Source organism: Scardinius erythrophthalmus (genome assembly GCF_964197995.2).
Source record: "Scardinius erythrophthalmus genome assembly, chromosome: 8".
Lineage (NCBI taxonomy): Eukaryota > Metazoa > Chordata > Actinopteri > Cypriniformes > Leuciscidae > Scardinius > Scardinius erythrophthalmus.
Genome location: NC_138228.1, coordinates 12897381 through 12922577, shown reverse-complemented (window position 1 = coordinate 12922577; position 25197 = coordinate 12897381). Strand labels below are relative to the sequence as shown.

Genomic DNA, 25197 nt, shown 5'->3' with positions numbered 1-25197 from the left:
TGTTTGTCCTTCAGTGAATGTGAGAACTGCTGCATGTTCTTCCAAAGCCTTGAAAATGATTTAAACGAGGGCTTTGGGAGTCCCATAAGTTTTGGTATTTTACAATATGAACAAAGAATGCTTGTTTCCTGTTATATGCCATAGATTACAGGGAGATGTTTTTTTTTTTTTTGTCTTCAAGTATTTGACACTGTTGAAATCTGCCTTAGTATTTTTAGGTGCACACCTAAACCTGTGTTAACACGTTGAAGCATTGGGCCCCAGGGATTGACATTCCTCCCTAAATGAAAACAATGGAAATTGCTTCACCACACACTCTCACTGATAAAATAATCCTGGTAGACAAAAATTTGAACACAGATGTGCTATTTGTTGTTTATTAAATTAGTACTTTATCTTAGAAATATTGCATATTCATCAGGGAAGTTCATAAAAATTATATAAATAATGTCTGAAAAGTTCTTCACAGTTGTTGAAACTATGCCGAAAAACATTAACGTTCTTTTAGCCATGTTTTAAACAACATTTAAAGAAATGGGTACAAAGCATATGAAAATACTTCCTTAGTTGACTCCAAAATGAAAATGTAAAATGCCCACTTCTAATGATATATGTTTTTTGTAATCACACTATTCAGATTAGGTGAAGCTGTGTGGTAGGGAAACTGAAAATACAATACAGGATACTATTTGCAAGTAGGTGTAGTTGATGAATAATATACTATTCTAGCTTCAGATGTACTGTATGTTAAATCAGCGCTACATACATGATTTAAAGTGATATAGATACCTTTTAAGTACATAATTTGTGCGTTTAAGCTTTAGAGCTTTGTTGCTCAATGGCTTGTGCGTTTAATTTCAACTCCTTCTACATTCAAATCCATAGTCATTTAATATATAGAGGCACAACTTCTATCTTTCAGACTGAGACCTGTCATGGTAAGACTAGTGGTCTAAGTCATCATTTGTAACCAGTTAAATATACAGCAGTAAACGTGCTGGATTTTCATTTTGCCCCTACACACATCTTACTGCATGTTTTTAACTGGTGGACAGGAGTTTAATACCTCACTTAAAACCTTCATCAACACCTAACCAGCTTCTGCAGGATTACTCTGCTTAAATGAGCAGGTTAGTTGTCACAAAGGTTTTATGATGATCAGGTGACACAGATCTCATTGGCCCAGATGGGGGGCTTGCTGTCATATGGGACAAGTACTCGAGCCTCTACTCCTTCTATGGTCTCATCTCTCCCCTCTGGAGCTGCCGCTCCTCCTCCTGCCTCCAAGCCTGGCTGTTCAAGACCTTCCTGCACAGAGAACGGCTTTTCCAACACTTTCAGAACTCTCTGAACCTAATGGATTTGAGAAGATGCAAATGAAAAATGTTAAGACTTTATGAATCACAAATTAAAAACAAACAAATGTTTTTGAAACAAGTCTCTTATTCTCACCAAAGCCGCATTTATCTGATCAAAAATACAGTAAAAGCAATAATATTCTGAAACATTTTTACAATTCAAAATAACGGCTTTCTATTGTAATGTTTTTAAAATGTTCCTGTGATGGAAAAGCTGTTTTTAACCATTAATTGGAAATAATTTTGTTGTAAAAGTCTTAGTCTTTTTTGATCAATTTCATGCATCCTTGCCTAATAAAAGTATTTAATTATAAATAAATTAATAAATCTTCTTGACCCAAACTTTTGAATGGTACTGAATGTCTCTTGCAATTTAGGTGCTCTGATTTACAAAGCTAGTATGAGCCTCACCTCTGAGAAATCACCATTTTCAGCTGCCTCTATTGCATTCTGGGCAATGTAGTTTCTGAGTACCACATGTGGGTTGTTGTTGTTCATCACAGATACTCTCTCCTTCTGTAGATCTTTCACATCAACCCCTGACTCACACTCATGAGCAAGCCGCTGCCTTGGGAATTAAATAGACAACATATCCAAAAGTACATTGTAGCAGGAAAAAATAATAATTTATTTACACAGATGAATCTAACCTAAACTATTAAAACAACTTGGGTCTTATTCAGGTCTTTTTGGTTTCAAATAACAATGCTTTTTAATACACTTTTCATTAGAAATGAATGCCAATGGGAAATGAATGCATCAGATCGAAATAACTTTCTGTACCTGTATTTCTTGATCCAGCAGGACCAGTCTTCAGTCTGCTTGGCCCTCAGTTGTTCTGCAGTGGTGTCCATCAGCTCCTTCAGTCTTGAGAGTATTTCAAGCTGCCGAGCGACCGTCTTCCTGTCTGAAATTATCTGGAACAGTGCAGGGTTACTCTGAGCCATGGACAGCAGCATTGCAAGCTCACTAAATTGAAGGGGGAAAAAAACACAGAAATATGTAAATAAAGATATTTCACCATTTATTAAAGTCCCCCTGTCTGTAGTCAATAATTGTATCCCTTAAAACTCATCTTTGATCACAAAAATGATCCTTTTTCCTGTGATTTTTTTAAATTCATGCCATAAAATAGCTTGAGTATAACTCTACAACCTTGCTTCATTTAGTATAAGCGATCCATGAATATGCAAATGAGCCCCGCCTCCACTCGTCTACAAGTCGATGTATCAGAATGGTAATGCATTTTATTTATCGCTCTCTACAACATTGAATACATCACAGTAATAATTTATATGATTAGCCTATGGCTTGACTATGTTATCAAACAGCTAATAATGTGTTGCTAATGTTACACAAACCATGTTCCCGTTCACATGGCTGCCTTCTAAAAATCAGCATCCTTAGAAACGCTTTGAACAACTTAGAACGTCAGTGGAAAAAGGTATATAGTTCATCATAACATCGTAATATACATCATATACATAATTCCCCCGCTACTTTTCATATCAACAGAAAAACATACCGGAAAACCTCCCTTCTCTTGAGACTCATTTAATGATACGCTAAAGCCCACCCACACGTTGACGTGATTGGTTACAAGGTAGTTTGTGACGTAAGAAACACTGGCGATTTCAAACCACTTTTGACTGCGGTGCTACAGTATAAATACTCAGTAAATATTAAACGATCTGTAACGGACAAAGCAATAGTGACACACGGTAAAAACATTTTTACTGACAAAGTTGCAACATTGCTGTAAGATTCAATATAGTCGTCGTCACTCCATCATCTTTTATTATTAATTCACCACACTATTATGTAATAATGTGACAAAATCCAAAACAAGTCGTTTTCAATAAAAGCTGTTTTTGGACCTCTTATGTCAAAAGATCAAGGAATATTTGATTTCTCAATTCATGACCCCTTTAAAGGTAAGGTAGGTAGGATTTTTATAAAAAAACTTTTTTTCAAATGTGTTTAAACTGTCTTTATATACAAATACATAATTAAAATGTAAGTGCTCTGAAAAAGAGAGTATAAAAATCGAGTGACTGTAGACCTTTTAATCTGCAATAAACACAGCTCATTATTTCCATTCGGGACGAAACAATTGATTGGTTTGGGCGACTGTCACTCACTCTCGCAACCATGGCTACCACCCCTGTTGCTAGATCTGCCCATATGCGCGCACCCGTTTGATTTGAGGAGTGCAAGAGAGGCGCGGAACCTACGAAGAGTAAAATTATGGCAGAGAAAAGAGCATTCAAAATTCAAAGCACCTGCAAATTCAGTCAGCGAAGTCAAACAAGGCAAAAACTACTTCCTTGGACCCAGGTTGCCCGCACTCTTGAACGACCTCCTCTGCTTCGCCCTCGACACCGGACCTGTCCTCGAACCGACGAAGCGGTACTTGCGGTACTTGTACTTGAGTGTAGTCCTCATTAGCGTCAACAATGTTTTCATCATGGAAACTCGCAAAACACTGTATATGTTATGAATCTTACACGAAATTCACCTTCATCACAGTGTAACTGATGGTAATGGAAAAACGTGTATCAATGCAACCTGTTTTTAGCTTTGCCTTATAAATATAGCTCGTTACCTATGAATATAGCTTGTTACCGAATCAAACAAAGTATATTTTAAACTTTACCAGTATCGATATGCTAGCTTGATAGTGAGTACTAAAAGAAATCTTATTTGTTTATATTTATAGTGAAAAAGTTAGGTATTTTATTACATGTGTTTCTGACATGATGTCACTGCATGCACTGCGCTCCTTCCTCTCCACTCGTCTCAGGTAAATAAATGCGACTTCCAGCTGAGCCTGAGCGTTTGGCGTCACGCGTTCATGTGTTTTGGGGGCGTGGCTTTGGAAGGAGCTCAGAAGGGAGGGGGTGGAGTGAATGGAAATAATAAGCTGTGTTTACAACAGTCGTGAGAGGTCTACAGACACTCGATTTTTATATTCATATATTTTTTTCAGAGTACTTACATTTTAATTATGTATTGGTATATAAAGACAGTTTAAACAAATTTGGAATGTTTTTTTTCTTTTTTTTTATCCTACCCTGCCTTTAAGCAACACAACTGTTTAATAATAATTGATAATAAACATTGATAATAATAATAAGAAATGTTTCTTGAGCACCAAATTAGAATATTAGAATGATTTCTGAAGGATCATGTGACTCCGAAGACTGGAGTAATGATGCTGAAAATCAATAATATTTTCAGTCAAATAAATGCAGCTTTGTTGAGTATAAGAGACTTCTTTCAAAAACACATTTATAAATCTTTCTGACCTCAAAAGTCTGAATGGGAATATACAGTAAGGTGTTACCGTGGATCCATGGAGGGTTTGGTCGCTGCTTTCAGCTCCTCTAGAGAAGCACACTGCTGCAGGAGCATCTCTGCGGCTTGCTTTATCACTTCACTTTCATCTTCCCCTGCCTCCTGTGTCGGGCAGGAAATCTGACTCAAGCTACGGAAAGTGTTGGTGAAGTCCGCACCTAAGAGGAGGAAGAGGTTAGTGTCCAGCAATTATCCCGCTTCACATTTTTTATTTGGACACTCTAGTATGACAGCTACACAATCTTCATACCTGTGTTATGCATGGTCTGCAAAAGTTCTGTGATGAGCATCTCATCCTCTGGTTCCTCCTTCCTCAGCAGACCCAGTTTCTTCCTCATATTGCTCAGATAGAAGCTATTGTAGAGCGGCAGGTACTCATCCAACACCTGTTCGGCCCGGTCTGGAGGTAGGTCAGGCTGCAGGGCTTCAGCAAGCCGGGCTAAATTCCAGCGACAGATCGCTGGTTGGGCCTGGTAAGTATACCGGCCTGAACTATCAGAAGCGTTACAGATGAAATCTGGGTCAAAACTAAAGAGAAAACAAAACAAGGAAATTCATTTTCATGGACAATAAATGCAAATAATTGCTGAACATTCTGAATAACACAGACATGGCTTAGATTAAGCCAGGATTAGGCCATTTAAAGGGGCTATATGCTTTTTTCTGAAATTTAAACTCGCGACTGACACCTGTGGCCAAAAAACGGAACTGCTCTTCCTTTCCGCTCGCTCTCGTACGTGCACACTTCACAAGTCATCCGCTGCAAAGAAGTCAACATTATGTTTACAGAGGTAAGAACAGTCAAATACATATATTGTTTGAGAAACTAAGTTTGTTTGCTGACTAGCGGTGGTGGCAGAGTGATCTGAAACGTTTAACATGAACGCGCTTGACGTCACATCCGCAGACAGCGCGCGAAAAATCCGACCCGACAGAAAATAGGAAAAATAGGATACAGGCTTATAGGTGCACCCACTGTGAGCTGACAAGGTGTCAGTATGCTCATCAGGAAATGTTTGAGTCATACATGGTCAAATAAAAAGGCTATTGTTACGTTTATTTTGGGGAAACAGTTGCATATAGCCCCTTTAAGTAGCTTTTACAAACATGCCTTAGAAAAAAACATTACTGGTGTGCATCTTGAGACAAAACAACAGCACTGTCATATTTTTAGATATGTCAGAGCAAGTTGCTTTCAGTTAAAACAGCTCAAACATGCATTTTAGTCTGGGACTAGCTTAAGCCTTGCCTGTGAAACCGGGGGATAATGTTTAAGTGAGACCTTACCGATCCATGAAGCCAAAAGGCCCATAGTCCAAAGTCAGACCCAGGATGCTCATGTTATCAGTATTGAGGACTCCATGACAGAAACCCACACACTGCCACTGAGCCACCAGCCTTGCTGTTCGTAAAGTCACCTAGTAATAAAGATGCACATTCAAGTAAACACAGATTAAACATTTATATATTCAATATAGAAAATAAAAATGCTTTATATAAAATATTACGCTATAATATGTTTCAATGGATCAATACTACAACCACAGCAATGATCTCAGTCTACCTCTCTGAAGAAAGCAGTATTCCTCTCAATGCGGTCTGAGTGATTTTGATGGATCTCTGGGTAGAAGTTCACAATGACATAATCCAGCAATTGGGTTCTGATGTCATCATGGCCATAGCTGGGACCTTGCCGGCCCGTGAACTCATCAGCTCGTTTGAAGATCTCAAATGATCCAAACCTACATCAAAAGTCAGGACAACTTCTTCACATCTAGAAAAGCTAGACCTAAAAGACCTTTACGAGTGAAACCATTTCAATTATAGACACAAAAACTGAAGTATCGTAACAGTGTTGTTTTTGGCCAGAGGAGAACAGGCCAACTGATTGAGCCTGGTTTCGCCCAAGGTTTTTTTTTCTCAAATTCTGTTACCAGTTTGGGTTCCTTGCACCGATCACCTCTGGCTTGCTCAGTTAGGGACACTTAATATCCAATAATATTACCGACTTGACTGCACTATCGGATGAGAACAAAACTTAACTGAATTGTGCTAAATAATGACACTATTGTCTTCTGTAGAGCTGCTTTAAAGCAGAATTAAACTCGCCTCATAATAAATTAACTTTACACAGTTATTGAACTGAACTGAATCATCACTGAACTGAATTGAGCTGATTTAAAGGAATAGTTCACTTTAAAATGAAAATTCTGTCATCATATACTCACCCTCATGTTGTTTCAAACCTGTAGGAATTTCTTTCTTCTGCTGAACAGAAAGGAAGATATTTAGAAGAATGTCAGTAACCAGACAGTTTCTGGGTCCCATTGACTTCCATAGTATATTTTTTTACTACTATGGAAGTCAATGGGACCCAGAAACTGTCTGGTTACTGACATTCTACTAAATATCTTCCTTTCTGTTCAGCAGAAGAAAGAAATTCATACAGGTTTGAAACAACATGAGGGTGAGTATATGATTTTCATTTTAAAGTGAACTATTCCTTTAATGCCATTATTACCTTGCTACAGCTGCATTACAGCACAATTTGAATCTATCTCTTATTTGATAAAGTTTGCATCATAATTCTGTTACTTTACTGTTATTACTATAGTAACTCCATGTAACATATATAACAAGGACACTTTAAAATAAAGTATTATCTAAATAACTATGATATGATAATGAAAAACTTCAACTTCAACTAAAATTAGTAGAATTGACCTGGCGAAAAATAATTGACAAAATAAAAGCACAAAAAGATTACTAAAACCTAAACTAAAATTCATAAATGCAAAATTATAATATTAATAAATAATATAATAGGATATAAATAATACTAAAATAACACTTCCACGAGAAAGCATTTAGGAACGAAATAAACAACTATGGTTACCTAATAAAGCTGGGAGCAATGCGTAAGACCACAGAGCATCTTTCCATGCGTGGATTGCCATTGTAGAAGATATCCCTCATGACTCGTGAATCAGACGTCACTACTGATCCAGCTCTCGTGGTCGGCACTCCCAAGCCAAAAACCGCCTCGCTGCACAGAAACTCTCGTATGCTGGAGCGCAAAACCTTACGCCCATCTGCCTGTCTAAAAGCACAAAGGACAAAAATTGAAACCTTAACATAACTTAAGAACAAAACTTGAAGTGTATTAAGCTGGATGATGACACCACTGTTTTCTGCAGAGCTGTTTTTTTATATATATATATGTGTGTGTGTGTGTGTGTTTTATGTTTATATGTTTATGTTTATATAGTGCTATTTAAATTACTTGACTTGGAAGTTTGGTAGAATGGGTGCCTTATAAATTTGTTCCTATTATGCTCTTTTTATACTATGTAAGGTGTACAATATGGCTTAAGAAAATTAAATTAAATTTAAAAAGGACTACTTTTATTTCACATGCCATCTCTAGTATGATAATATACAATAAGAAAACACGAGTGAAGTGTGAACAGCCAATGAGAATAACATAACATGATGTGGAAATTTCTAGATAATATGCTGGCAAAGTTATATTACAGTAGCAAGTCTACCTAGAGTATGGTGTCAGTCCAGCACCCTTCACCTGGATCTCCCATCGTCCTGTGGGATTCTCATGCAGTAATTCAGGGCTCTGGTCCACTGGGGCTTTCACTTCTCCCAGATAACATGCAGCTCCATCACCAAGCTGTCCTGCAAACTGTCCAAACTGGTGTCCGCAGTAACAATGGGCAGCAGGTTCTGATCCTGGCAACACTTTAGACCCACTGAGATACTCTGGGCCCAGTGGATCCTTCAGAACCTCATCAGCATCAAGACCCAGAAGTGCCAGAGCTGGACCTGAAACTGACACAAACTTTGGGCTCTTTAGAGGGGTTGGTTGTACCCTAGAGAAGCACGCCCCCCGGACCTGTCGGATTCCTGGTTCGGTGGACGGGTCCAGCGGAAGTTGTTTAAGAGCAACATTATCAAACTGCAGTCGTTCAATGCAAGAGCGGCTCGTGATTACGCCCATGTCGTCCATTGCCGCATTTGACAGTGATCTAAGTAAAATAACACCGGGAAATGAGATATAAAGCCGTGTTAGACGAGCTCCAGCAGAAGCCATTCACATTGTTCTAAAGTCTAATAAAGCTTGTTATATAAGCAGAGCGAAAGTGGAGCAATCCTTAAATAACTCCTAACAGAACCGAGTTGTTCTCAAATCCGGTCCGTCGTTGTTTTCGTCCCCCCTAGAAACAAACGCATCGGAACGTAGGCTACTCTTCTAAAATTAATTATTCGCTTATTGGATTTTTTTAATGGAAAAAGCTCCATTTACTTTCATTATAAAGTGAATGGTTGTAATTGATATATGACAGCTTTCGCAATGGAATAGTCCTCTTTTACTTTCTTTATAAAGTGAATGGCTGTCATTGGTTGCCTAAGTTATACATTTAACGTTAGCTGCAATCCAACTGTTTAGGAAAACGCTGGAAGCAGGGAAATGTATTTTTAAGTTAACACGTTTGATATAAAATTCAAACTAACACATGTCTGGGTGTACAAAGTCTTTCAGTATCTTCTACAGTTTTCTTCTTCAAAAACAGTAATTAGTTGTCGTTTATCACATTATGAAATAAATGTTTTTCTCCAAAACACGTTGACCACAATTATTGGCACACCTAGAATTTTTTTATGAGTAAAATATCTTCTGAAGTATATTCCCATTAATATTTACCTTTTTTTACCATATTTACCATAGCTATGAACATGATATTTTCTAGCTATGATTTCTTGTTTCACATGCTTTTAAATATGAGGAAACACAATGGCCAAATTCCCTTAATTATCCATCACAAGGAATAAAACCAAAGAATATAGTTCTGATGTGCATCAAAAGATTGTTGAGCATCACAAAATAGAAAGTGGCTGTAAGAAACAGCTAAAGAATTTAAAATCCCCATTTTGACCATCAGGGCAATAATTAAGAAGTTCCAATCAACTAAAGATGTTACGAATCTGCCAGGAAGAGGATGTGTGTCTATATTGTCTTAATGGACGGTGAGGAGGATAGTTTGAGTGGCCAAAGACTCTCCAAGGATCACAGATGGAGAATTGCAGAGATTAGTTGAGTCTTGGGGTCAGAAAGCCTAAAAAAATTTATCAAGCAACCCCTACATCACCACATGTTTTTTGGGAAGGTTTCAAGAAAAATCCTCCTCGCTCCTCCAAAAATAAACTCCAGCATATTCAGTTCTAAGACACGACTGGGACTTCAAAAGTGACCGGATTCTATGGTCAGATGAAACAAAAAAGGGCTTTTTGGCAGCAAACCCAGGAGATGTGTTTGGTGCAAACAGGGATAAAAAGTACCCCATGCCTACGGTTAAATACACTGCTGGATCTTACATGTTGTGGGCCTATTTTTTTTGCTGGAGGTCCTGGACATCTTGTTCAGATACATGGTATTATGGATTCTAGCAAATACCAACAGATAAAAAATCAAAACCTGACGGCCTCTGCTAGAAATCTTATAATGGGCAGTGGTTGGATCTTCCATCAGGACAACGGTCCAAAACAAACATCAAAATCAACACAAAAATAGGTAACTGAGCACAAAATGAAGCTTCTGCCATGACCATCCTAGTCCCCTAAATTGAACCCTATAGAAAATGAGTGGGGTGAACTGAAGAGAAGAAGCACCAACATGAACTTGTGAATCTGAAGGATCTGGAGAGATTCTGAATGAAGGAATTGTCTCTGATCTCTTGTCAGTTGTTCTCCAAACTCATCAGGCATTATAGAAGAAAACTCAGAGCTGTTATCTTGGCAAAAGGAGGTTGCAAAAAGTATTTAATAAGAGGGAGCCAATAATTATGGCCAGCGTGTTTTGGAGAAAAGCATTTATTTTATAATGTGATTTACCCCCCACTTTCAATGCTTTTACTTCAATGAAAGGTTAGATTTTTTGCGAATTCTTTGAATGAATGATCTGAAGGATAAAAAATGCAGATTTATTTTTTACAGCCATTTTTGATCTTATTTACCAGGGGTGCCATTAATTCTGACCACAACTATATATATGTGTGTGTGTGTGTGTGTGTGTAAAGAGTTGGAGAGATGAAAAGGCAAATATAACATGTTGGAAAATTTATTTTAGATTTTAAGATATATTTTTAGTTTGATCTGAGCATTGGCTTGTTGAAAATGAAGGATAACCAAAAAAATATAGCACTAACAAAAGAAGAGGGACCATTTATTCCCCCTCTCCACATTGTTAACAGCAATTACGGGAAAAAATATTTTAGCAGTATAGTTCAAGGACATAAAAAGAGATGCATTAAATATACATTACTTAGTTGATCATGTAATTTCTCACCTAATAAGTGATCTCTAGATGATCAAAAGTAGCACTGCATGTAGCTGACAGGAAGACCGAGTTTAAGTTTTCATGAAGTCAGCAGGATTTCGAGAAAAAAACCTTGGAGTAGAACTAGCCTACTGGGTCATTGGATCAATAGATCTTTAAAACATATGTTTTTTTTTTTTTAATCAATCCATTAATCAACCATTTTAATTGTGCAACAACCTCTCAACAAATGCAGGGACTATTGACTGTTCAATACTCATTAAACACCAGGGCACTGACAAAAATCCCTTAATATATGTTGTAAAGATTTCTTAAACTCCAATTAAATAATCCCAGTAAGCCATTTACATAAGAAATCATGCAGAATGCAGATACATCCATATAGTCATCTCCTTCTCCAGAATAAATGCACATGGCACACATGCAAAGTTTCAGTCTTAATTTAAGCCCCAATATTGCTCGAAATGCATAATTTCCATTCAGCACCTAAAAGTTTAAATGAAAAAAGAAAGGCGGATTTTTGGCATTAGTATCACACTCAGACACACAAGCGTTGTTTCGAATGTGCCTGTGACCTAACATGCCACATCTAAAAATAATTTTCAGTCACCCTATAAAACACCATTGTAAAAAGCTACCTGGAAAAACAATGTCAAAATATGAAGCAGCAGTTCCAGTAGTATAAGGCTGCAAGCACAAAAGCAGAAACACTCCGAAATTCCTTCTATCCATATAAAGCATGCTCCCCAAATATTGCCCTGTTGGCTCATGCTAGTGATAGGCTCTTCTCAAGAAGCATTTTCTTATCAACATACCTTCTTTAATTGTTGTCTACACTTTCAACAGGAGAGTTTCAAGTCATTGATGGACCTTTTGAGACAATGGTAAATAATAAGAATGAAAAAAAAAGGACATTTCATGTGTTAGAGTATTCCCATATTATCAACAATGAGCTTTCAGTTTGTTTCTAATTTAGTGACTTTAACCTTTATGCAACTAGATTTCTATGAAAATGGTAGCAAAAAACAAAACAAAAAAAAAACTTTTTTTTGTAAATTAGGGGAAAACAGACGTTTCCTTCAAGCATCTGAATCAAGCATAATCTCATATATTACGTAAACAAAATGTATCTTGTCCAATTAATTGCAGAATTTACTCATTTCTATAAATGCCAAGCTTTTCTTTAGCAAGATTACCAATTATTAAATGGTGTGAGTGAAACAGAGGACTCCAGATTTAATAGTACCCATTTATTATGACCATATGGAGAGAGAGCAAAACACCCTGACCAGTCTCTGTTCCTTTAAGCCCTTTCCAGGTCATGTAGTAGGAGGCACTTGATAGCTAGCACAGGCAAACTTTATGCTTGGCTTATCAGGTAATTACAAAAACCAAGAAACCGCACAGAGTGAACAAGACTTGAAACTCTCAAACACTGAGTGCAGTTGTTTTAGTTTCACTCATTTCAAGCCATTGTTTCAGAGACACACATTTCAATCACTGAAACCAAAAATACTTTGGTCAATCATTTTCCTAATGTGCATTACATGTATTTATCATCAAGTCATATTTTCAATAAAATCTGATTTATGCTTTTGATAATAAATGGTCCAATCGCGCTTTTAGTGCAATTCAGGTTTTAAAAATGAGTTCTGGGATACTGTTCCATTAACCACCTACATAAAAAAGCTGGCTTCGCTACTCACACTTCATGAACTACAGATTATGGCTGGAGTAGGTCACAGATTCAAATGCTGACTTACAGGGAACAACAATACTGGACTTGCTGGGAAACAAAATGCATCAATCATTTGCAGGAGCCAACCAAAAGAACAAAAAAAAAAACAGCAAAATAAAACTTTGTTCGGTTCAAGTTGCACGATAACATGGGAAATCCTGCTGCAGCTAATTTTCTAGTGGGTCATACTTTAAGAATGAGGAAAAGGGAAAGAAAGCATGGTCCGATTTCTTTGGCAGTACAGCTCTGCGTCCACAAGTACACAGAGGGTTGAGGAGGTGACAGAGTGTTAGTCAAAGGCTTCCACCCACATTGCTCATTTCATATGGGATGGAGACGATGTTTCCCTCTAATCTTCCTCCTATAATCTACCCAACCACCATCCTGTAGTTAAGGCTACTGGTGTTCAGTGTGCATCCTGATCTCACTGCTGGAAAGTCTGTGCCGATAAGAGAAGGGTCAAATGGAAGGCGTTCGTATATTTTCGAACAAAGATTGGACAGTCGGTAAGGAGAGTAACGCCCTCCCCACGCCCTTGCTGGCACGGAAGCAGGCATAACCCAGAAGCCCCCACATGGCTCCCTTCAACACGTTGCGTACTACCCAGCCTAAACGAGATGGTGGAGCCACACTAAGAGAAAAAACAAAAGAAAAATTGGTCATGACAGATCTTGTACTATTAGATACTGAAGTACATACAACTGTTCCAATACGCACCTCATGATCTCATGGATATTAAGCTCTTTATCCCAGTTCTTCTCAATACCAGGCACATGACCCATCCCAACCACTCCAACCACCACAGCAGCCACTTCTAAAAAGAAAAAAAGTGAGCATGAACAAGAGGTTTCAAGTAGCTCGGCAGGATTCTGTCCTGTTCCCACAGAATTATGGGTTACCTTCTCCCGCTCCCGCCCACAGGTTAAAGTACATTGATTTTTTCAGTACATTCATGAAATTTCCATGAAATAAAAGTTTCAACTTATGGGTCACCTTGCAACAACATTGACAAACCACTGTTAATTTTAACAGAAAAGCAAGCATAGGTTGTGCAAAGAGCACTCCCTTTATAATCACTAAAAAGCGGTCACTTTTGTTAATCGTGATCTCACAAAGTTCCATTTTAATCAATAAAGCTCACTATGAATCTCTCATAATGTCTACACTGTGTTATAATGAGAGGAATTGTGAGCGTGCAGAACTGACCAAAAACTCTTCCGGTTTGAGTGGTGAGTGGATTCTAAATTGTTTTTATTTTAGTTTAGTTTTTCTTGTGCAATAGATGAATAGCAATTTTTTTGTTTTTAGATATTTAAATTTTTTAGATATTTCTATTTCGCGGAGTCCCTCAAGTCATTTATTTCATTCTCCCGCACCCGCAACACAGGAGTGTCCCGCATTCACCCATCGAATCTTGTCTGTTGCATCGGGTTCTGTGGGAGTGCAGGCCTCTAGTTTCATGTAACAAGTAACATGACATGTTTTTTGCCTGTATGAAGCATTGAGTGTGTTATTTTAGTATTTTTAAATACTATTATAGTATTACTTTTATTTTAATATTTTTAGTTGTCACCATTTTACTTTCAGTAATTATACTTTTTTTTCATTTTTATTAGTTTTATTTTTTTTTAATACTTCTATTTAGCTTTAAGTTACATCGCTTTCATTTAGGTTTAGTAATTTTAGTACTTCAACTTCTGTTCTAATTGTTCTCATTTTTTCTAAATGTTCATCAGATTTTCATCTAACATTTGTGTTTTATTTCAGTGCTATTTTAATTACAAAAACAAATTTTAATAGCAGTCACCCTGTAGTCAATGATTTTATCCCTTAAAACTCATCTTTGATCACCAAAATGACATTTAAACGTTCATACACCCTCTATATTGCGAGACTTCCTTGCTAGTTCGTGTTAATGATATGCCAAAGCCCGCCAGCACGATGACATGATTGGTCACAAGGTAGTTTGTGACATCAGAAAGACCAGTGATTTCAAACTGCTTTTTTGAGACTGTCTTTCATTCACCGCAGTATTAAAGAGAAAATACTTAGCAATGGTGTTGACTTATAAATTTGTCTTAAAGCATATTAAAAACACCACATCGACATATAAACAACATTAAAAACTAGATTTTTACCACAGGGGGACTTTAAACGTATAGTATGGAATTTTTTTGCCACTAGGGGTCGCTAACCTATTTACAATAACAAAGGCGTAGTTTGATGACGCAACATTTGCTAAGAATTATGGATCTTGTCGTCAACGTCAAGCCGACCGATCTAATAATGTTTATGGATGAGTAAATACATCGATGTTTTTATCATGACTGTGATATGAAGCAGTTCGGGATTGCTAAGAGACAGCTATCAGCTCCACACGCGACGCGAGTCCCGCGGATATAAAAGGAATATGGACATTTCATTCTACCGAACTACACGCGAGTGCAGAATTACAACTCATAGGTCAGTTTATTAGACAAATTAAACTTGTGAGGTAACGCAGCGCTGTTTCACCTGGTCTAACATTACACTATCACACTAAATTGCATTTGAATGTGTTGAAATTAATGTGTTAAGTTTGTCTGTATGAGACTAGCAGTAAGCTAGATCAACATTAGAATAACATACAGATCATATTCTAACATTTTATCATTGTTGAACTATATAACATTGATTAGTTTTATGTAAATGTGCACACCTGTTTAATAAAGTACATGTAGGAGCGGTCGAAGTCTCGGACGTGGAGCTCTCGTTTATATACTGTCTATGGGAACTCTCGGCATCTCGAAAACACAGCGCTGTTACTGATTCTCGTTTTAGTTCTCCTTTTTTATCCAAAGTCTGCTTGCCATGGTCCATAATGTTTGAACGAAACAACAACAGTGTGCAAATAGACATTGCGAACTACACAGTGGTCCACGTCAGTCGCTTTGGTTACTATCAGACGGCTCTGGTTCATAGCTCTGGTTGCTATGGCAGTACGAGCGGAAACCAGGGACAACGCGGATATGACGGCATTGACGGCAACAAAACGGAAATAAAGAAACGGGACGTGTCTTCGAATTAAATTAAAAAATTCTCCTGGTTTGAAAGTTGTTGGAAACAGTCGGGATAATGTAAGTACACAACTAAAAAATATATATAACATAGATATAGTGATTTTTGCTATTTTTAAAGCAAAAAAGTTACATATTGTGCCTTTAAAGGGATAGTTCAACCAAAAAAATGAAAATTCTGTGATCATTTACTCATTTTCCCAAATGACTTCCATAGTACAGATAATAAAAAAATAGAAGACAACGAGAACCGGAAACATTCTTCAAACTATCTTTTGTGTTCAACAAAAGAAAGTCAGTCATACAGGTTTGGAACAACATGAGTAAATGATGACAGAATCTTCACTTTTGGGTGGACTATCCCTTTGACATCACTGATCACTGGGCATACCTGAATATGCAGTTTTAAATTCAAGACATTTTTTCTAAATCAAATTAGCATAAAATTAACTTCAAGGCAGAGCACTGGAAAAGACTCCAGCATGAGATGAGCGTGCCGTACTCACTTTCAGCATTAGGAGGCGCCTCCACACAGCGCGCTGCCTGTCTAAGTGTGTGAGTGAGGTAGATGTCTCGTTCTGCAACAATAGTGCGGTGGAGGGCTGGAAACTCGCCGATCATCTCTGACATGGTCTGTTCCAGAAGATCTTTTTGTTTGCACTTCTCTACATCCTCCTTGCTTATAAGAGCAAAAACACATACCAAAAATCTGTTCATGTGAATCTCAAAACAAGAGCATATACAGGCCATACTTCCCCACAATCAAAGAAAAAAATTATGTTTTGCTTAAGCCCTTTATTTAGGACCATTATAGGCTTCATTAAGCTCAGTGGAGCATCATGCTAAATTTAACGGGGGGAAAAAACAATTCTTATTACTGGATGATCTTGTTACAAACATTTTAATAACTGTAATACACCATTTAATTTGTGAAGAATTTATACATCATGGTAGAATCTGCTGTACCACCTTTAATTTATGCAGATTTAAATAAAAATAAATACTACAAAATTCTTTCAATTAAATTTAATTACTTTTTATATATTATTTTTTAAATATTGAATTAATCAAATTATTGTATATACATTTTTAAAAACACCCTAAATGTTTTAATAATTTTTCATTATAATATAATAAATTAAGGCACACAATAAAACACAGTAAAGTAAATTAGATCATGTTGAATTGGACAGATACTATAAAAGAACCTGTAGAACCTTTATATGTATTATGTGTTAACATAATTTGCTTTATTACATATCATTGAACATAAGCTTATCGCTTCCAGTCCACAGCAATCTATCTCGCAAAACTGGTCTATGTACACATGGAGACTAGTATCTTTGGCATTCGTGTCTCTTGTCTGTTTTTCCTGTTTAGTTTCCAAGACACCATATGAAGTTTTAACATTCTAAGAGACTTCTTAAAAACAAAAAGTGATTGCTGTGCACATAAAGACAAAGTGGTGTCGACTTGTACCTGATTGGGTCAGAGAGGAAGCACAGGCCCCAGGCCAGACGAGCCTTCTGCCACAGGCTGAGAGCAGCTATTGCACGCTTAAAGGTTACTGGAATGGGACGATCCCCAAGGTGAAATTTACAGAAGGGCACTTTTCCTGCCTGAATTGGTTAAAAGAGAAGAAAATGCATATTTTATATTTACAGGTTTCAGTTTTCGTGCATTTATTGTTCTTTGATAATTGGTGACATCTGCTAGAAGTAAGGAACGAGTGCATGAGTTACAGTGCATGTCAGAACCATGAGGACTGTGTAAGTGAGGGAGAGCATGTGTATTCACACTGACCTCCTTAAAGGCTTCTCTAAACTCTCCTCCGGGGGCCATGCCCAGCTGTTCTGTAATGTGAGCTGAGACTTTGAGCAGCAGTATCTGCATGAGGCCAGACATCACTCCATTCTGACACAAGAAATGAGAAAAAAGGATTTAGCATGTTGATAAATGAATTCAGAGGAATGTGTTTGGCAGTAGAATAACTATGTCAGCGCAGTCTTCGGTTTCATAGCTGACCTGTTTAATAGCCTGCTGGACCTTCTCCAAGTTAATGTCTTTAGCCTCTTTTAGCAGTGTTTTCTCATCCATTTTAAGCATGGATACTCTGTACTGGCACAGCTCCACCACCACCACGTCAGGCTGGACCGCTCGGATTGTCTAAGCAAAGAGCATCAAATCAAAACAGCATTTAGTCAATCAGTAGCTAATACTAAGGTGTTTTACACTCAAAAATTGGTTGCGAGCCCATAATAAAAAGAAAGCCAATGCTTACTGTGGCAACATCATTCTTGCTGCTGTCGCTGAAGTGGGCAGTGCCAACCAGGTACACAATACTGCCCTCAGGTGTAGTGAGACGCGTCACAGTGTCTGGAAGGTCAGGCTCTGCTTGCCGACGCTGGGTACGAACCTGCCACAACACTTCCACCGCCTCAGAGTCAGCTAAAAAGACAAAAACATTTTCATAATCATAAGTAGTGGAGCAAGAACACTACATACATACAGGTCAAAAATTTGGAAGGATTTTTATTGTTTGGAAAGTTGTTTTAATCTCACCAAGGCTGAAATATATTTGATAAAAAATTACAGTAAAAAACAGTAATACTGTGAAATATTAAAATTTAAATGAACCATTTCTATATTTTAAAACGCAATTTATTCCTGTGATGGCAAAGCTGAATTTTCAGCATCATTACTCCAGTCTTAAGTGTCACATTATCCTTCAGAAATCATTCTAAGAACATTTCTTATTATTATCAATGTTGAAAACAGTTTTAGCTGCCTAATTATTATTATTATTTTTTTTCAGTATGATCTAAAAAAAAAGAAAAAGACAAAAGAAATTAATATTTTATTTAGCAACGGCACATTAAATTGATTTAAGTCAGTAGACATTTATGAAACTAATACATTTTACAAATACATTTTACAAACAAAGTACTATTTATAATAAATGCTGTTTCCACAAAAAATATTAAGCAGCACAACAGTGTTTAACTTTAATAAGAATGTTTCTTTAAAACCAAATCAGCATATTAGAATGATTTCTGAAGGATCACGTGACACTGAAGAGTGGAGTAATGATGCTGAAAATTCAAGTTTGCCATCACAGGAATAAATTACGTTTTAAAATATAGAAACGGTTCATTTAATTTTAATATTTCACAGTATTACTGTTTTTTACTGTAATTTTTGATCAAATAGATCTCAGCCATAAGATCAATCTGCTGAATTTCTAACTTTGCTGAACTAAGCTAAGGCTAACACTGAAAACTAAATGAAAACAATAAATGAAAAATAAAAACCCTAAAACATATAACTGGGAAAAATGAAATTAATTTTGGTTTTGATACATGGTATATTATAGAACTTGAAACCTTAGCAACTCTCCTGTATTAAAATGAAAGTGATACTACTAGATGGTAATAACAGTAGATTGTTCTGAGAAATATAACATGATTACTTTCTTTTAAATTACACCAGTTAACACACTTACGTTGGCAGCACTAAAATACTACTAATAAAAATACTTTTCAATCATTTTCCTAATTAATAAATGAACTAATTAATTAATTAAACATTCAAAACTCTAATAATCCTGCACTGAACAAGGAGAGGTTTGAAATGATATAGTATGACATTCAATTTGAGCAGCATTTCGTACAAAACCATATGAAAGTGTCCCGGGATTCAGATATACTATTTTGTAAACTTTAAATCAGAGATTACTCACAAAGTCCAAGAGGAAATTGAGGTTGTGCGTCATCTTCAGTCGGGCCAACTGAGTCATCCTACAGACAAAAACAATGTATTATAACCTATATAATTCTTTGTATGAACATGCTGACAATGTACACAGAACTGTGCAAACAAGCTTGGCATTCACGTCTATCAACTCAGAACTTTTGCGATTTCATTTTCGAGATTGCGTATGGATATTAAGCAATTTTGAAGCTTCAGTTAAAAAAAATAGTCTGAGAATTCTGTGCAAGTGTGCATATTTCTCTATCTTGGGAAATGCCCAGCTAAATAAACAAAAGACCATTATCCAATACTCTCAGTAACCACAAGACAGCAATAAAGAAACCATGTGCATTAAATCAGAATGAAAGTCAACAAAAAGCACAGAAAACTGAATGACTCATAAGTTTTACAATGGGTTTTTTTATTTCTTCCTTTTACAATTACAAACCACAGACGCCGATTCTATTTAGCAACTTGAATCAAACCCTCCTTAATTATTACAGATAAACATCCATCACCAAGCAAACTTATATATATATATATATTTTTTTTTTTTTAACTGCCAAATAAGACAGAAAATACATATATTCTGCCAAAATCTTACCTCCGAGTTGTCCTGTTCCATTGTCCGCCGTTCAGTAAACCTTCAACCTGGAATAAAAGATCATGAGTCAGATGCACAGTGCACACACAACCCACATACAACTCAAAATGGCATTTAACCATTCAACAGAGTTAAACACCCTTGGAAGGCTGTGTACTGGCCTTGCCTGTTGGAAATATGGCTCATTACTAAGCCAGACACTGTTAAAGGATTTGAAAGTTTTTTGACTTGTGTAGTTGGCTAGGCTGAGTAAAGTGAGTCATCAGGCTTGACTATCAGCCTGCCATCTTGCCTTGTGCAACTAGACCACGTATACTTTTCAAACTACTGTACACCAGCACACCAGTATTAGTTGGTGTTATCCTGAGGTTTTAGATATGATAAAATCTATTTGAAGTTGCACAACAAAGCGTTTTTATGTTGACCATGTAACAGATCTAATCCTACAGAAGTCAGGCATTAAAGTTGACAACCTGCTGTTATCAGACCACCTGGTTAGCACATCAAACTCAAGACAGCTTACCGTGTCAACCCTTCAAAACGGGATTGTTAAGTTAAATTTGGGAGAAAAAAGCCTTTCGTGTGAATTTTACATTCAAATTGTTAACTAACAGTTCTGACAGAAGACAAAACTAACCGCAGAATATGATGGACTAGCTCCAATCTCAGCCACCAGTCCGAAAAAGGACCAAAAAATAAAAATGAATCTTACATTTGACTTGGTAGACAGCTTGCTCGCTCTTCCCACGAGAGTAACGAATCGGACCGGGATCCGACCGTCAGTTGTAGAGAAGGATGGAGCTTGACAAGGTAGCTCGGCTACAGGCTAACTACGCACACATACACGCAGCTGTTAGCTGATGCTATGCTAATATTAGCTAAGCCCCTTTAAAAACTTTACAGAACTGACCGAGAATAAGTTATTTAGTTCGCTCGCTGTTACTATTATAATAGTGTATTTACATTATAGAGAGATCTAAAGAATACTAAAAACAAACGCCTTGACTGTTGTTTGGTTGCTAGCTTCGGCAACAAAAAAAAATGAAATGATTAAAGTTATAGCTACAGTCAGCTGCTTGCATGAAGTGTGGATCTGTAACACCGCCCATTATTGCAATGCTTCCTGGGTATAGGAGGACAAAGACTATTACAGATGATTTTATGGAAAAAGGTATAGTGCTAAGGACGTATCATTTTTATGTTGATAATAATAATGTTAAACAACTTTATTTATTTTTAAAATATGTCGACTGTACTTTCATATTAATTCATATATTTAACAGGAAAAACACTTGCTTTATCATTTTAATCATTTTATTATTTTAAAAAGGAGTCAAAATTTAAAAAAATTCAATTGCCTTCTTTGTAAAATGTAATTCATCGTTGTTGTTCAGATAATATTGCAGTGACTAAAGACAACATCTAAAAACATGTCTAACATGTTTATTACTTTGATTCATTACCCTGGTCATGACCACTTCCATCCCTTCAACACAAAACCACGCCAGCCAGACCGTTTGTTTATCTGGATTTTACTTTTGACTAGCCTATTTCACATGATACAGGATTGTTAGGTTCTTCGAAGCTTATCCTGGACTTGCTGTCATAGCAATAAATCTGTAAGCTCAAACCATCATATTTCATGTTAACAATATTATTCTGGTGAAAGTCTGTCTTCGCTCATTGCTGATCATAGTTTTGACTATTGGTATATCTGACCTTTCCAATGAACACAAGAACATGCAGTAATATCAAGCAACTTAATCCAGATATTTTAATAAAATCCGCAAATTAGTTTGAAGAACCAAATTAGCCAGAGATCAATTATCACAATTAGAAGATCTGGCATCTGTCAAATCATATCAGAGGTAGCTATTAAAGGAATAAGAATTAATAGGAATAAAAAATATCCCCTTATTTACTCACCCTAAAGCCGTAAGTGTTTATGACTTTATTCTTTCAGCCGAACACAATCTGAGTTGTATTAAATAATATCTCTTCCCAGCTTTGAGCAAAGGCAGTTTGAGTTTTTGAAGCTCCAAAAAACACATCCATCCATCATAAAAGTTATCCATACAACTCCGGTGAGTTAATAAATGCCTTCTGAAGCAAAGCAATGGGTTTTTGTAAGGAATATATCCATATTTTAAATTTTATAAACCGTAATCACTCGCTTCCGGCAACAGCCATATGTGCAAAAATCCATCACTTTGCTTCAGAAGGCATTTGTAATGCAGGGTGAACTCAAAAAGAAAGGAGAGCTTGATCCAAATGCAGTTATTTTATTAAACACAATAAAATAACAAAACAAACACGGGATCTAGAAAACCAGGGAAACAGAATGAGCACACAAACAAAACATCAATTTAAGGACAAGACTCGACAAGGAACACAAGAAACACTTGGTTTTAAATACTAGAGGGCTGCTAATAATAGGCAAACAAGACACATCTGGGAATGATCACAGAACTAATCAAATAGAAAAATTAAAAGCGCTACAAGAATGCCACACAAGACACAATGTAAGATGCAAAATAAAAGTCTAATCAACAAAACACATGAAACACAAGGCCAGGGAATACGAAACAGAGCACTCCCTTAAGGAGCGTATTCCAGATGCTCCCATAAAATGAAAAACAACAAACAAGAGTCCAGGAGGATGGTGGAGCGGAGGCGGATCAGGGGGAGGGATGGAGGGCCAGGCCAGTGTGGAGGTACTGGAGACTGAGGAGGATCAGAGAGCCAGGGCAAAGAAGGCAGAGCAGGGGGCCAGGGCAGAGCTGGAGACCACCAAGGCGGGGCAGGCGAAGCTGATGACCACCACAGCAGATCAGGTGGCGCTAGAGACCACCACAGTGGAGCAGATGGAAACGGTGACCACCTCGGTAGATCAGGCTGAACTGGAGACCACCATGGCGGCTTCGACAAAACTAAAACAGAGAATACAGGGAGGTTAGAAACAGCCTATGTGGCCAAACAGGACGCACAGAGGGTTTAGAGAAGGCCACCTTGGCCAATACAGAACAGGTTGAGATTTCAAGGATGGCTTCCATGGTCGTGTCAGGGCAGACAGAAAGTTCAGGGGTGACCTCCATGGTCGTGTCAAGGCAGAAGGAGTTCAAGGACGATCTCTGTGGAAGTGTCAAGGCACAAAGAGAGTTCAAAAACGACCTCCGTGGTCATGCCAGGGCAGACAGAGAATTCAGGAACGACCTCCATGGTCGTGTCAGAGCAGACAGAGCTCAAGGAAGAACTTTGTGGTCATTACCAGGTCAATAGAGAGCACAGGTGATTCATAATCTGCCTCCTTGGTCGTATCAGAGCAGGCAGAAGGTTCAGGAGCAGTCGCCGCCTCGGGATGAGCTGTAGTGGTTGCCGCCGCCTCAGGAGGAGCTGTAGCAGTGTGTGCGGCCCCAAACACACAAGATGGCCATAGCCATCACAGACAATGCAGACGACGGTGGTAGTAACTCTGGGACCAGCTGACTTGGATACGCTGAGACCACCGGACTTGGCAGCGCTGGGATCCGTGGTGGGCCGGGATCCGTGGTCGGCCAGGCTCCGCTGCCACCGAAGCTTGAGGCCCAGCTCCTCCCGAGTCTTAGCATTAACAGTACTTACCCAGCTTCCTTGCTCGGAGTGCTCGACCCGTGAGAGCGGAGATCATAAACGCTATCTTGGCTTCATCAGTGGAATAAACGTGTGGCTGTTGAGCGAGAAGTTACTCACACTGTAACAGGAATCCACTGCAGCATGCTGGAGTGCCATCAAACTTGTCCGGAAGCGAGAGACGAGGGTTAAAGCCAAAGGGAAGCCAGGCAGACGGACTGAGGCTAGCTGTAGCTGAAGGGTTAGCTGTGCAGGGTGGCTCGGAGTAAGACGGCAACTGGAGAGTTTGCAAGGACTTGACTAGCTCCTCCGTTAGCGAGGTGAGTTTGTGCAATTATTAATGATGTGAAGAAAGCATGGTTGCTTGGGAGCATACTTCCACTTGTAGTCTGAGAATCTGGATCCATGGTGGGGGCGAGGTTTTATGTGATGAGGAGGCTTGAGAGTTCAATGTGCAGTTTATTAGTTGCAATTGTGAGAATTACAAAGAAATGCGAAAACACATGCAAATAATGGCAGCAGAATGGCGAAATGGTGACTGAGGCAAACAGTCTGAATAATCCAAATCAGGGGAAGAGGCAAAAATCAAATCCAAAACACGCAAGGTCAAACAGGTAAATCCAGTCCAAAGAATAATCCAAAGTGCTCAGAGATGTTTGCACAGGAAAACAAAACTTTGCACCGAGCCAAGTGAGCTCAGCATTATTAACCCACTGGAGTCGTATGGATTACTTTCATGATGGATGGATGCGCCTTTGGAGCTTCAAAAGCTTGGCCACAATTCAATGCCATTACAAAGCATGAAGAGCCAGGATATTATTTAATATAACTCAGATTGTGTTCGGCTGAAAGAAAGTCATATACACCTAGGATGGCTTGATGGTGAGTAAACTATGGGATAGTTTTCATTTTTGGCTGAACTATTTCTTTAAGTGAGGTATGAAGAACAGACACACGATGTCAGCAAGCCCTAACACAAAAAACAATTCACAGCCATAGGGTGTTTCTGATTGGCTAAAAAGCATGAGCCGCTCCTCGGAATGCTGTTAACGTTTTATGCGCAACTGTTACAGATACAGAGACAGGTGGGATTTCTCATGATACTGTTCAATGTTTTCTGTGAGTTAGTGAGCATTTTATGCATTTTTTAAAAAAAATAAAAAATCACTTACAGCATCTTAAAACATTGTGAACTTTATACACTTCTTTCTGAGGTTCATGTATAACACAGATATCTAATCAAACACACAGAGAGAGACTAAAAAGATAAAGACCTGTGTAAGACAGACTAGGTGAGTTTATGATTCAAATTCAAGTATTTTTCCCCATGTAAATTATGTAACATGAGTTTAATTAACAATTGAACATGCAGTGTACAA

General features: G+C 37.7%; 2 protein-coding genes across 2 annotated transcripts; both read right to left on the bottom strand.

The window, feature by feature from the left end:
- Positions 1–172: 172 nt before the first annotated feature.
- Positions 173–8958, bottom strand: selenoo1 (selenoprotein O1). The gene is made up of 9 exons (XM_081372468.1): positions 8264–8958; positions 7612–7815; positions 6280–6457; positions 6003–6133; positions 4966–5243; positions 4705–4873; positions 2142–2327; positions 1770–1926; positions 173–1353 (listed from the first exon to the last, which is right to left on the bottom strand). Exons 1-9 carry the CDS (start codon positions 8815–8817, stop codon positions 1159–1161), a joined length of 2052 nt encoding a protein of 683 aa, XP_081228594.1. The 5' UTR covers positions 8818–8958; the 3' UTR covers positions 173–1158.
- A 1868-nt stretch (positions 8959–10826) lies between these two features.
- On the bottom strand, positions 10827–21340 carry trabd (TraB domain containing). Its single transcript, XM_081372472.1, has 10 exons — positions 20922–21340; positions 20210–20256; positions 19595–19652; positions 18137–18303; positions 17881–18021; positions 17659–17769; positions 17335–17474; positions 16362–16534; positions 13517–13613; positions 10827–13430 (listed from the first exon to the last, which is right to left on the bottom strand). Exons 2-10 carry the CDS (start codon positions 20228–20230, stop codon positions 13259–13261), a joined length of 1080 nt encoding a protein of 359 aa, XP_081228598.1. The 5' UTR covers positions 20231–20256; positions 20922–21340; the 3' UTR covers positions 10827–13258.
- Positions 21341–25197: the final 3857 nt, after the last annotated feature.